The sequence below is a fragment of the Colossoma macropomum genome, unplaced genomic scaffold (genome assembly GCF_904425465.1).
Source record: "Colossoma macropomum unplaced genomic scaffold, Colossoma_macropomum, whole genome shotgun sequence".
Classification (NCBI taxonomy): domain Eukaryota; kingdom Metazoa; phylum Chordata; class Actinopteri; order Characiformes; family Serrasalmidae; genus Colossoma; species Colossoma macropomum.
The window spans coordinates 41,541,067-41,555,057 of NW_023494802.1; the positions used below are offsets into that span (position 1 = coordinate 41,541,067).

Below are 13,991 nucleotides of genomic sequence, written 5' to 3' on the forward strand. Positions count from 1 at the left end.
CCAGTTTACACAGATTTAAACTGAAACAGAGACACATCTGAAAACAGGGATCTGCTGCTTTATTAGCGTCTGTCAGATTTCAGTGTTCTGGTTTTAATACGTTTATTAATAATATTGACATTATCAGCTGGTAAAGCTGCAGCTATTCAGAAACAATGTTCATATTTTACTGATGTTTTTATTTGCTGATAAATAAATGTGTCACTGTTTGACACTCAGACTCAGTCAGTGTTCATATATAATCTGATGTGTGTATCAGCTGATCTGTCTGTCTTATAGATGATAATATATAATGCAGCACGGCTGGAAAATAGATTTCTTACAACACAGAATTAAACTGAATTAACTCTGTTTGCACTGATTGGTCAGACTTTTCTAGCAGGTGTTAAACTGACCCTCTGTCTGCTACAGTGAACCCACCCATGGGCTAAACTGGAACACTGCACTGCCCTCATTTTGGGTACTGAACGGTAAACTGTGGTCATTAAGGGATGCACATGGTCAACAGCATTCCTCAAACAGGCTGTGGCACTCAAGCGATGATTGACTGGTATTAATAAGCACATAGTGTGCTGAGAAAACATCCCCCACCCCATTAGCCCACCTCCACCAGCCTGGACGGCTGACACAAGGCAGGGTGGGTCCATGGATTCATGCTGTTGGTGCCAAATTCCGACTGCACTGCACTGCTGCGTCATGACTGGCTGACTGGATGGCTGCATGAGTGAGCAGGTGTTCCTAATGAAGTGCTCAGTGGGCTTGTGTATGTACAGTCCCTGTTTTATTGTCTTTCTAACACGTCCTCTACAGAAATCACACTTAAATACGACATTCTTCTGCAAATTTTGATGCGCAGTTCATATTTGTTTGCAGACTGTAACACACTGTATAAAATATACGATATAAAATGTGCCGTTATTGTTGCACAGGCCTTATTTTATGTTTTATTGTCTTCGTTTATGTTCAGCTCAGTAAATAAACAGTGCGGGTTGTGTTTTCTTATTGACACTTACAAACAACATCAACATGGACTGTATGAATATATAATTACATGACAGTTTGTTCTGATTGGCCGAGAAGAGTTTTCACAATAACTGATCACAATATATAAACTTTTGAGGCTAGAAAGATACAGAGAGAGAGAAAGGAGGGAGAGATAGATGAAGAGAGAGAATCTGAAAGAGAGGAGAGAGTGAGAGACAGAGAGAAATAGCGAGAGAGAGAAGCAGCAAAAGAGTGAGACAGACAGATAAAGAGAGAGACACAGAGTGATAGACAGAGAGAATCTAGAGTTTGTTTACATGAAGGAGTATCAGTAAAGCCTGTGTGTGTGTGTGTGTGTGTGTGTGTGTGTGTGTGTGTGTGTGTGTAGGTGTGTTTGTGTGTGTGTGTGTGTGTGTGTGTGTGTGCGCAGAGTTTCCTGTCTCCACGGTGACGACCATCTGTCACATCTGCAGCCAATCCGGTGAGTGCAAAACGGGAAACAGCCGGACAATAGAGAGCGTGCAGGAGTGTGTGTGTGTATCTGTGCATGTGTATGAGTGTGTGTGCGCTTGTATGTGTGTGTGCATTTATGAGTGTATATGAGTGTGTGCATGTGTGTGAATGTGTGTGAGAGTATGTATGAGTGTGTGTGTGTGTGTGTGTGTGTGTGTATGCGTGTGTTTGTGTGTATAAGTGTGTGTATGAGTGTGTTTGTGTGTATAAGTGTGTGTATGAGTGTGTGTGTGCATTTGTGTATATGAGTGTATGTGTGTGTGAGTGTGTGTGTGTATATGAGTGTGTGTGTGAGTGTGTGTGTGTATATGAGTGTGTGTGTGAGTGAATGTGTGTGTGTGTGTGTTTATGTGTGTGTGTGTGTCTGTGTGTGCGTCTGTGTGTGTGTGTTTATGTGTGTGTGAGTGTGTGTATATGTATATGTATGTGTGTGTATCTGTGTGAGTGTGTGTGTGTGTTTATGTGTGTGTGTGTGTCTGTGTGTGCGTCTGTGTGTGTGTGTGTATGAGTGTGTGTGAGTGTGTGTATATGTATATGTATGTGTGTGTATCTGTGTGAGTGTGTGTGTGTGTCTGAGTGAGTCTGTGTGTGCGTCTGTGTGTGTGTGTGTGCGTCTGTGTGCGTCTGTGTGTCTGTGTGTGTGCGTCTGTGTGTGTGTGTCTGTGTGTGTGTGCGTGCGTCTGTGTGTGTGTGTGTGTGTGTGTGCGTGTGTGTGCGTCTGTGTGTGTGCGTCTGTGTGTGTGTGTGTGTGTGTGCGTCTGTGTGCGTCTGTGTGTGTGTGTGCGTCTGTGTGTGTGTGTGTGTGTGTGTGCGTCTGTGTGTGTGTGTGTGTGTGCGTCTGTGTGCGTCTGTGTCTGTGTGTGTGTGTGTGTGTGTGTGTGTGTGTGTGTGTGTGTGTGCGTCTGTGTGTGTTTATGCTGTAGTCTATAAAAGAACTCTGATTACATGTGAAGGAGAGAGCAGAGCCACAGAAGAGTCTCTCAGTAAATAAACACGCTGTGTGCAGTGAAGCTCAGCGTCCGTCCAGTTTACAGCAGTTTAAATCTCCTAAATAAACATCCTCCTTTAATCCCTTTTATCTTATTATAAACTCAACTTTATTCCTCTTTCAGTTCAGCTTCATTTCAAACTTTCCCCTCTTCGTTTTTTTTTGTTTGTGTCCCTCTTTTCTTTTCATTATTCTGATTTTCATTCATCTTTCAGCATGCTGGCCTTTGACCTTTGACCTCAGGAGCGGCAGGAGCGGAAAGCTCCTGTCTTTTAGGGCGTCACAGCAACCAGTCCACTTCCTGCTGCTCACTTCCTGTCTCTGCATACACACACTCACGCACAAAAACACAGTCAGACAATTAAAGATTGACATTTTCAGTATTAATCAGTAATAAAATTGTAATAACTTATTTGAATTGTGCTTGGGATAATGTGAATAAAGTACACAGTAAATGTAGTTGATTTTCTAGTAACATATACAAGGGGTAATGCAGTGTAGTAATAAAGTGAATGGGAGAGTAAATAAGTTTGTAATAAAGCGGACGGAAGGGTAGTTGAGTTTATATTAAAGTGGATGGGAAGGTAGTTGAGTTTATATTAAAGTGGACAGAAGAGTAGTTGAGTTTATATTAAAGTGGATGGGAAGGTAGTTGAGTTTATATTAAAGTGGATGGGTAGGTAGTTGAGTTTATATTAAAGTGGATGGGAGGGTAGTTGAGTTTATATTAAAGTGGATGGGGAGGGAAGTTGAGTTTATATTAAAGTGGATGGGAGGGTAGTTGAGTTTATATTAAAGTGGATGGGAGGGAAGTTGAGTTTATATTAAAGTGGATGGGAGGGAAGTTGAGTTTATATTAAAGTGGATGGGAGGGAAGTTGAGTTTATATTAAAGTGGATGGGAGGGAAGTTGAGTTTATATTAAAGTGGATGGGGAGGTTAGTTGAGTTTATATTAAAGTGGATGGGAGGGTAGTTGAGTTTATATTAAAGTTGGGGAGGGTAGTTGAGTTTATATTAAAGTTGGGGAGGGTAGTTGAGTTTATATTAATGGGGAGAGTAATAGACAGTGTACCTGAGTGGTGGTGAGTATGTAGGCTGTGTTATGCTGGTTTAATCCTGGTCCACTGTTATTAATGAGTCCATATCAGTATCTGTTTTATATTTTATTTTATGCTCTTGTGTTGTGTCTCATATTTTTCCCTCGAACCTCCCTCACCTCCCTCACCTCCCATACCTCCCTCACCTCCCATACCTCCCTCTGAAAGGGTAAATTCTTAAACAGCGTTAGAATCACTGCAGGCGAGAGACGAGCGCTCATCTCTCTCCTACACACTCAGATGAGTTCATCACAGCGCTGATGGACGAACACCAAACACTCTCCTCCCTCTCTCTCTGTCTCTCTCTCTCTCTCTCTCTCCCTCTCTCTCCCTCTCTCTCTGTCTCTCTCTCTCTCTCTCTCTCCCTCTCTCTCTGTCTCTCTCTCTCTCTCTCTCTCTCTCTCTCTCTCCTCCCTCTCATCGCTCTCTCTCTCTCCCCCTACAGGAGGTTGTTGGGGGATTAATCAGAGGGTCCAGTCTGACCTGGGCCTGACCTCAGTGTTTTAACCCCATCTTTTAGTGATGTTGTATCTGTTGTAGTGTTTAATGTTAGTTCTAATCAGTTCTACATTAAATATGAACAAAATATGAATATTAATTAGACACACTGTAATATTCTATAGCTTTGATAATGTGCAGTTTTATTTATTGGATCATTAAAACAGCACAAACCTAAGAACAGAGTGAGAGAGGAGAGTGTGTGTACAGCTCAGACAGACTGACACTCCTCCTCACTCTCCTCCTCACTCTCCTCTCTCACTCTCCTCTCTCACTCTCCTCCTCACTCTCCTCTCACTCTCCTCCTCACTCTCCTCTCTCACTCTCCTCTCTCACTCTCCTCCTCACTCTCCTCTCTCACTCTCCTCTCACTCTCCTCCTCACTCTCCTCTCTCACTCTCCTCCTCACTCTCCTCTCTCACTCTCCTCCTCACTCTCCTCTCACTCTCCTCCTCAGTCTCCTCTCTCACTCTCCTCTCTCACTCTCCTCTTCACTCTCCTCCTCTAAATCTCTGCTATCTATCCTTCTGTCATTCACCCACTTATACATCCCCCACACACTCAAGGAATCCTCTCATTCTGAGGCTTCCTCTCAGTCTTTATCCATCTCTCTCTACCTCTATCTGTCTGCTTCTCTGTCTACCTCTCTCTGCTTCCCTCTCTCTCTACGTCTATGTCTCTCTCTCTAGCTCTCCACTTGTCTATCTCTCTGTCTACCTCTCTCTCTATTTTTCTCTCTCTTTCTTTTTATCTAGCTCCTTCTCCACCGCTCTCTCTGTCTACCTCTCTTTCTCTTTGTCTCTCTGTCTTTTGTCCATCTTTCACTACTCTGTTCTTCACATCTGGGAGACATTTATACGCAGATGGGCAGAATGGAGGAGAGGGAAGGATGGAGGGATTGAGAGGGAGTTTACCAAAGCAGAGAAACACTAACAGCTTTTACAGACACACCACAGAACACAGAATCATTCATAATAAAGAGGAGCAAGAAGGGAGAGAGAGACAGAGAGAGAGAGGGAGAGAGGGAGACAGAGAGAGAGAGAGAGAGAGAGAGAGAGGGAGAGAGAGAGAGAGAGGGAGACTGTGATTGGATCCACATTGGCTGTTGTGTCCTCCTCACTGTGCTCTCTGGCTGGAACCCACTTTGTAAATTGAAACAATATTATTGAGCTGAAGACACAAACAGAGAGGAATTCTCCTCTAACAGCACCGAGCGCAGAACTATTTCCTCCATCTCTGGAGCTCTGATTTACTAAACAACCCCTAACAACCTCCACATGGCTTCATCCAGCACACACACACACACACACACACACACACACACATGCGCACACACACACATGCGCACACACACACACACACACACACACACACACACACACTCACACATTCACACACAGTCTCTCGGTGTAGCTCCAGAACAGTAGCCGTGTGCTGAGTGAGCTGAAGCTGTTGTGTTCTCTCAGTTATAAATTAAACTGTGATTTGTGTTGAAGTTTACATCCAGTAAACTCAGACTACAGTCAGATTTACAGCGTAACAACACTCACGTGTACTAATAATACACTGGAACATGCGTGGCTGCTTAAGCGACACTGAACTGCAGCTACAGGGCTTCCCAGGCTGGCCACCTGAACAACGCTACACCACAGCTACAAGTCTTCCCGGCCCAGCTACCCAAGCAACACTACAGCACAGCTAGGAGGCTTTCCAGGCTGGCCATTTGAGCGACGCTACACTGCAACTACGAGGCTTTCCAGGCCGGCCATTTGAGCAACGCTACACTGCAACTACGAGGCTTTCCAGGCCGGCCATTTGAGCGACGCTACACTGCAGCTAGGAGGCTTTCCAGGCCGGCCATTTGAGCGACGCTACACTGCAGCTGGGCGGCTTTCCAGGCCGGCCATTTGAGCGACGCTACACTGCAGCTAGGAGGCTTTCCAGGCCGGCCATTTGAGCGATGCTACACCACAGCTATAAGGTGTCCCTGCCAGGCAATCTGAGAGATGCCACACTACTTCTACGAGATGTTACACCACAGCTATGAGGCTTCTTTGCTCAGCTGCCCAAGCAACACTACAGCACAGCTACGAGGTTTCCCGGGCCGTCCAACTGAGCGATGCTACAAAGCAGCTACGAGGTTTCCCGGGTTGGCCATCTGAGCAACAGTACACTGCAGCCATGTGGCTTTGTGGGCCAGCCGTCTGAGCAAATGCTATACCACAGCACCAAGGCTTCCCAGGCCGGCTATCTGAACAACACTACGCCGCAGCTCTGAGACCGATTTAAGTTTCCTGTGGCTTTGAAAAATTCACTTTGGTTTAGCTGATCAAAACAAATAATCCATGATCAAATAAACGGACGAAACTGATTTAGGTTAATTTCACCATAATTCTGCGGTCATAAACGTGTTATTACTAATACTATTACTGCTACCACACAGCTCATAGCAAAGGTCTTTGAGGAGAGTGAAGTACTACATTTGTACAGCAGAGTTATGGACAGTAAACAATCCAAACACAGTAAACACGTAATCAGATCAAACTTGTGCCTGAAGGACGTTTAATAGGACACTGTTTGGAGATTTTAACAGTGTGAGTGTTATGTTAGCATGTTAGCCTAGTCCTCGCTCTTCAAACGTCATTTCATCTTCCTGTTCAGACGAGAAAATATTTTCGGACAGCTTGAAGTCATTCTGTTAAAGCAGGACACACACACAAACACACACACACACACACACACACACACACACACACACACACTCACACACACTCGTCTATCCAAAAGCAACACTAAATCACCACAGTGTGTGTGAGTGTGTGTGTGAGAGTGTGTGTGAGTGTGTGTGTGTGTGTGTGTGTGAGTGTGTGTGTGTGTGTGTGAGTGTGTGTGTGTGTGTTTGTGTGTGTGTGTGTGTGTGTGTGTGTGTGTGAGTGTGTGTGTGTGTGTGTGAGTGTGTGTGTGTGTGTTTGTGTGTGTGTGAGTGTGTGTGAGTGTGTGTGAGTGTGTGTGTGTGTGTGTGTGTTTGTACCTTGTGTTGATGATGGTGAGATTGTGTGAAATGATAATATTTATGAAGTTGTAAACTGAGCTGTGAAGTTTTGCTGCATGGCTCTGTGGTGGTGGTGTCGAATCTCTCTCACCCACTTTTACTCTTCCTGAGATCAGTCAAGAGCAAAATCAGAGACCCCTTCATTTCATTTTCAGCCAAAACAGCCAAGAAGTTAATTTTTAGCATCAGGGAAAAAATTACCCAGAATCCTCATCCGCTAACTCTACTCTCAGCTGTGTGACTCAGTGAGTCACTCTTTTCTTCATTCCAGCTTCCATTCTTCTCAGGAGACTCACTTTCAGCTCCTCAAAGAATCTGCAGACACACCTCCAAAGTTCAGTCTTAGAAGCTGGTTGATGATTTTCTGAAGTAATCAAACACATTCAGTGGTGTTGAGGTCTGGACTCTGGGGTGGTCAGTCCATCGTTCAGCTTCTTTGTTTGATGTGTCCGTCTCCTTTTCTCAGTGAGGTTCTTCTTGATCAGCTACACATCCTTTCAGACCCACAGCGCTGAGTCGTCTTCTCACAGTGGAAGGATGGACAGAAACACCTGTGGATGTTTTCAGATCTGATCAGCTTGATTTTCTCCTCTCTCTCAGAGATGAAAGCTTTAAGTGCTGTTTATCTGATGGGGGCAGTTTTGGGGTCGACCAGCTCTTCCAGGTGGTAGTTAGGAGCCTCATTTTCTCTGGAGGTTTTTTTTTTAAACTCCAGTTTTGGAAACTTTTGTACACTTCTGTACTTCCCTTTAATCCCTCTCTATACTTTTATTTTCCCCATCCTTCTCTCATGTTAACATTTCTGCTTTTGTGTTTTTCTATCATTCTTCTTTGCTCTCCTTTCTGTCATCCATCACTGAACTTATAACAGGGATATACAGGGAACAGATGTGTGTGTGTGTGTGTGTGTGTGTGTGTGTGTGTGTTGTGTGTTTGTGTGTGTGTGTGTGTGTGTGCGTGTGTGTGTGTGTGTGACATACCTTTAACCCCCAATCCTGAACCCCAGATTAATTCAGGAACACATGCACTCTGACATTAATGTGGAATTTTTGGAGGTCTTTTCTCAAAGCTACACATAAACTCCCAGAACACACACACACACACACACACACACACACACACACACACACACAAACACACACACACACACACACATACACACACACACACAGTGTGTCTCGGGCTGCCACTGCTGTTTATTTTGGGTTGAGATAAAACACTTTCTGAGGATATGTGATTGTTCTGCTGCCCCCTGCTGGCTCGCGGAAACCACTGACACCTAAATTATGACCCCAGTCTCTGTGCCAGATGCTTTGAGTTTTGCTAGTGTAACAATGGGAGCAGATGAGCAGATGAGGAGGATGAGTCCAATTTCACAGGTTTAAACAAAGAGAAAACAGAGACCATGAGGACAGGACCATGGACTGGAGCAGGAGCAGGGCCTGGAGACTGGAGCATGACTAGGATTAAAGCAGGACTGGACACAAAGGCAGCACAGGGAACAGGAGCAGGTGTTGAGAATGTAGTAGGACTGGGGACAGGAGCAGGATCAGGGAACGGTGCAAAACCAACTACAGCAGGACTGAAGACTGGAGTAGGACCAAGGAGTGGAGCAGAATCAGTTGGTGCAGGATCAGACACTGGAGCAGGACTAGGGTTTGGAATAGGATCAGGGACTGGAGCAGCATCAGGGACACACTTAGGACCAGAGACTGGAACAGCACTAGAGCCTGGAGTAGGATCAGAGGCTGAAGCAGGACTAGGGCGTCGAGTAGAATGAGAGACTGGAGCAGGATCAGACACTGGAGCAGGACTAGGGTTTGGAATAGGATCAGGGACTGGAGCAAGATCAGGGACACACTCGGGATCAGAGACTGGAGCATCACTGGAGTCTGGAGTAGGATCAGAGACTGAAGCAGGACCATGGACATGATCAGGAATAAGGCCTTGAACTGGTTTGTAGACTGGAGTTGGACGAGGGCCTGGAGCAGGATCAGGGACATGATCAAGATCAGGGTCTTGAGTAGGATCAGAGACTCGAGCAGGACAAGGGACACGATCAAGACAAGGACCTGGAGTAGGATCAGAGACTGGAGCAACATCAGGGACATGTTCAGGATCAGAGACTGGTGCAGGATCAGGGACATGATCAGGACTAGGGCCTGGAGTAGAATCAGAGATTGGAGCGGGGCGAGGGCCTGGAATAGGATCAGAGACTGGTGCAGGATCAGGGACATGATCAGGACTGGGGCCTGGAGTAGAATCAGAGATTGGAGGAGGACAAGGGACTGGAGAGATTGAAGACTGAAGTCAGATTGGATCAGGAACATGGGCAAGACTAGGGACTAGAGTATGACTAGAAAAAAATGTACATCACATCCGTAATACCTAGAGACTGGAGTAGGATCAGAGACCGGAAGTAGGATCAGGAACTGGATCAGGATCAGGGAAACGTTCATGATCAGAGACTGGATCTGTCATTTTATCTAAGAAATATAACAAGCTTGCAAAGTTTGCATTTTATGCAAAGCCAATGCTGTTCTCTACAGGGGTTTGATTGAGCTCCACTGCTTTCTTGATGTAAAATCCCTGTACAACTACCACAATAAAAAAGCATTTACACACAATAAAAACTATAAATGTAGACTTACTTGATCACCTATGAGGACAAAAACCCAGATCATACATCATACTTATTTTTTACCAGCCTTACTGAGGGGAAAAAAGATTATAGTTCAACTAAAAAAACCCAAAGAGACAGAAACTTCATTTCATGGCTGCTGTGAAAAACAGTTAACAGACCAGCGGCTTGGTGTTCAGCCTGTCACTGAACCATAAAAGCTAACGTGTGGATGTGACTCACCAGCTGTTGGATACGCTTCTCTTATACTGAGTATTGCTAATGCTGTTGCTAACGTGTGTCCTGTGTGTTGGGCGACTAATTAATTATTGAAGCATCATAACGTCAGAACCTGATCTCCAACTGTTTCATGATTCCAGAGTCGGAGCGTGAAAATCAGGATTCCAGCAACAGCTTTCATTTCAGTTAGTCACACTGAGGTGTGTGTGGGGGTTTATAACATGGTGTAAAATGGAGTAGTTTTACCTTCAACTGACCTTTCCACCCCCCCCACCCCCCAATTATCTTCATTCAGCATCATGTACACAGAGACACTTTATCCATGTGAGGCGCTTGATTCGTGTAATAATCAATTACTCATGCCTGGCTGATGTATGAGAAAGTGGAGGGTGTTTGATTTGGGCTGCTCAACTATCAGCACAAAGAGAGCCAATACAAATAAAAACAGCCTCGCTTATCATCAGCCTTATGTCATATGAGCAATATGAGGCCTTGAGACAGAGATCAGTCCACTGACTGCCATTTTACTCAGTTTTATTCCACTACAGCTCAAACCGTTTACGTTCTCCCTGTCAAATCAATGCAATTTCCACCTGTGTTGGAGCTCCCTCTGCTGGACTACACCATTTTTCTTTTTGTAAGGTTGAAATCATTTAACCCAATATTTAATTGAAAATAGTACAACAACATACCAAATGTTAAAACTGAGTTTTATATTGGTTTGAAATTGTTTTGAACTGAAAATTTTATTGTTTTTCTTTTTAAATATATGCCCATTTCGAATTTGATGCCAACAACACATTCCAAAAAAGTTGGGACGGGGGCGTGTTTACCACTGTGTTTCATCACCTCTTCTTTAACAGCACTCTGTAAGTGTTTGGGAACTGAGGAGACACTGCTGTAGTTTAGAAAGTGAAATGTTTTCCTGTTCTTTTTTGATACAGGATTTCAGCTGCTCATCAGTTCAGGGGCTCATTTGTCATATTTTTCATTTCATAATGTGACAAGGTTTCAGTGGTGACAGTTTTGGACCTCAGGCAGGTCAGTTTAGCACCCAGACTCTTTTACTATGGAGCAATGCTGCTGTAATACATGCAGAATGTGGTTTTACATTGTCTTGCTGAAATAATCAAGGCCTTCCCTGAAAAAGACGTCGTCTGGATGGCAGCATATGTTGCCAAAACTTGTATATATCATTCAGCATTAATGGTGCTTCACAGATGTGCACGTCACCCATGCCATGTGCACTAATGCCCCACTATACCATCATGGATGCTGGCTTTTGAACTGTGTGCTCTTAAGAAGCCGGATGATCCCTGTCCTCTTTAGCCTGGAGGACTTGGTTATTTCTATTTCTATCCAAAACAGCATTGTTATAATACAGTATAAGTGGTTTATTTACATGCATTTATCCTTTTTTTAAAAAAAAAATGATATTGATCATCCTTGATTCCTTCTGGGCCACAACTCTGCAGAGTTTAGTATTCTACCTTAGTAAAAGAAACATGATTTAACTTTTTAGCCAAAGCAAGGTCTTCATGCTAAATGCTAATCTAAAGGCAGAGCTGTGGAACCCAGTTTGAGACTCCTGATGCAATACAGTTTAAGAAGCAGCAGGTGGCAGCAGGTGTACACGGTTTAGAACTCATCAAAGCACCCACATCATATCATCCTCTCTGCTGTTCCTGAATGGTTGAACCCACCCTCTGTTCCTGATCGACTGGTCGTCATTGTTGTAAGTGTGTCTGACCCATCGCCTGTTTTGACCCCAGTTTTTGTATCAGCCCATTTGGATTTTTTTGTCTGATTGGAAGTAATTTCTGTGTTTTAGTGAACACTGTGGGTAGTTTCATGTGTAGTTTGATGCCATGTGTTTATATTCACCTTTTCTCTTGGTTTTAACCAGGGAGTTTAGGTCGTTTGGTGTATTTTTGTTTCTTTCCTTTCAGGTTAGTTTTCTAATCATTAGTTGTTTCTGTTACAGCTACATTTACCCAAAGCTTAACATCTTACCACTGAGACTTTTCAGTAAACCTGAGCTGGTTTCTTGATTAAATGGTGTCCTGTCTTGCAACAGGTCTGGTGGGAAAGCCCACCATCACAACAACATCCACGGTCATCCAAGATGACCTGTTTTGTGACAGTGAATCTGTTTTTATTTCCTCTTTATTATTCAGAGACAATGATTATGACCTTCATGTGTTCAAGAAAAAGTTTATTTTGGGATTTTTAAAGTTACACTTAAAATTCTTGCACCAGGAAAATCCAACACTCGATAATCAAACAATCAAACAAAACAAGTTTAATAGCCTGAAAGGTTCTACATATAAGAATGGTCATCATTTCAAATATTTAATTACAACTCAGAATACCACATGCATTCCATTAACACATGGAAAAAAAGACATGAATTTAATAAACAAAATAAGCACAAATGCAAATAAATTGATTTGGTAAGAGATGTGAAAGTACAAATATAAAAATAAATAGAAATAAGAAAAATGCAATGATAAAAGTAATGATAGTTAAAATAATAATATGTTTCAGAAAGCTGGTTTAACTAGTTTTAACTATTTTAGAACATTTTAAACAAAGAGCATCTCAGAAAGCATCGTACTGAATTGCATCATTTTCTGATTGTTTGTTGGCACAATAAGCTCATTAAAATACTGATAAAAGATTTTGTGAATCTCTATATCTACTCATTGACACCTTAGAGAGGTTCTTCCTTGAACTCGCTGATGATGGAGCTCCCATCAGAACACACATACTGCCCATACTCAGTCTTCTTATGGAAACCGGTGGTGATGATCAGTTCCACTGGGACCTTCACCTCCACCTCCTTCCTCACCACATTCACGGTGACCTTGGTGCGAGGAGGGATAGTGGTTGGCAGCGAGACTCTGACACTCTTCTTCTCGGTTCTGGTGTTGGTTTTCCCCTTTTCCACAGTGAAGGTGTTGCTGAAAGAGAACGTCTTCTCTGAACTCATTTCTGCCACCTGTACACTGAATTTTGTTTCGTAGCCGATCTGCGTAGCATTGCTGAAGCTGAAGCTGTCAGTGATGGAGCCCTCGTACTCTCGATTGAGCTCCGTGTTGAAGGTCTGCTCTCGCGATCCGCTGTTCAGACCACATATGGAGTCAATAATGACAGATTTGACTTGTTCTTCCTTCTTGTCCCAGAGCACCGTGGCTGTTACAGTGGGTTTCCCTGGCTTAAGAGGACGCAGGTGGCTCAGTCGGTTGCTGAACCATTCATAATCGGGCATGTCACGAGAAGCTCTGGCCAACATCTGATACCCAACTCTATTCGCATACTGGTAGAGAACCCACGCTCCTCTCTGGACTTTGTGAGAAGATGCAGAATTGTCGAAAGAGCTATAATACAAGTTGGTCTCACAGGTGAGGACGACACTCTTCCCTTTGTAGTTTGGCTCATCATACAGTGTGATCTGAGGATCTTCCAGGTCCTCGGTCACCACCTCTAGAGAAGAAGTGCTGTTATCCCAGTCCACCGTGGGATATTCTCCCTCGTCAAAGATGTACTGATAACCACTGAAATTGGGATCGCTGTATAACACCCATGGATTTCCGATCACCTTCACAGAGGAGATGCAGTCATTGAAGCTCTCGTCATTTAAGTTTGAAACGTTGGAGGTGAACTCTTTGCTCAGGCCCTCAAAGTTTGGCTTCTCATAGACAATGACCTTGTTCATGGTGTCTGGAGGAGTTTGTGTCCTGAAAGTCGGAGAAGGAGGAGATGCGTTGGTGAGTCTGTGAAGAGTGCGGAGTTCTCTTTGTATATATAGCTGTATTGGGGGCTGGGGTACAGGGGTTATAAGACACATGACCATGGTGATGCTAAGCAGAAAATTACTGTTACTGACCAAAGCAAAAAAAAAAATGCTGATGCCTTTACAGTCTCAAAAAAGTGTTACCAGAAAGAGGAATCTTCAGAATGCCTTGAGAGTTAGCAGAGTTTGCAGAAATGTTTGA

The 13,991-nt window shown here is 43.7% G+C and overlaps 1 protein-coding gene across 1 annotated transcript; it reads right to left on the reverse strand.

Annotated features, from left to right (window-relative positions):
- Nucleotides 1-12,558: 12,558 nt before the first annotated feature.
- On the reverse strand, nt 12,559-13,784 carry LOC118822494 (epidermal differentiation-specific protein-like). Its single transcript, XM_036591580.1, has one exon. The coding sequence runs from the start codon at nt 13,709-13,711 to the stop codon at nt 12,707-12,709; it is 1,005 nt and encodes a 334-aa protein (XP_036447473.1). The 5' UTR covers nt 13,712-13,784; the 3' UTR covers nt 12,559-12,706.
- Nucleotides 13,785-13,991: the final 207 nt, after the last annotated feature.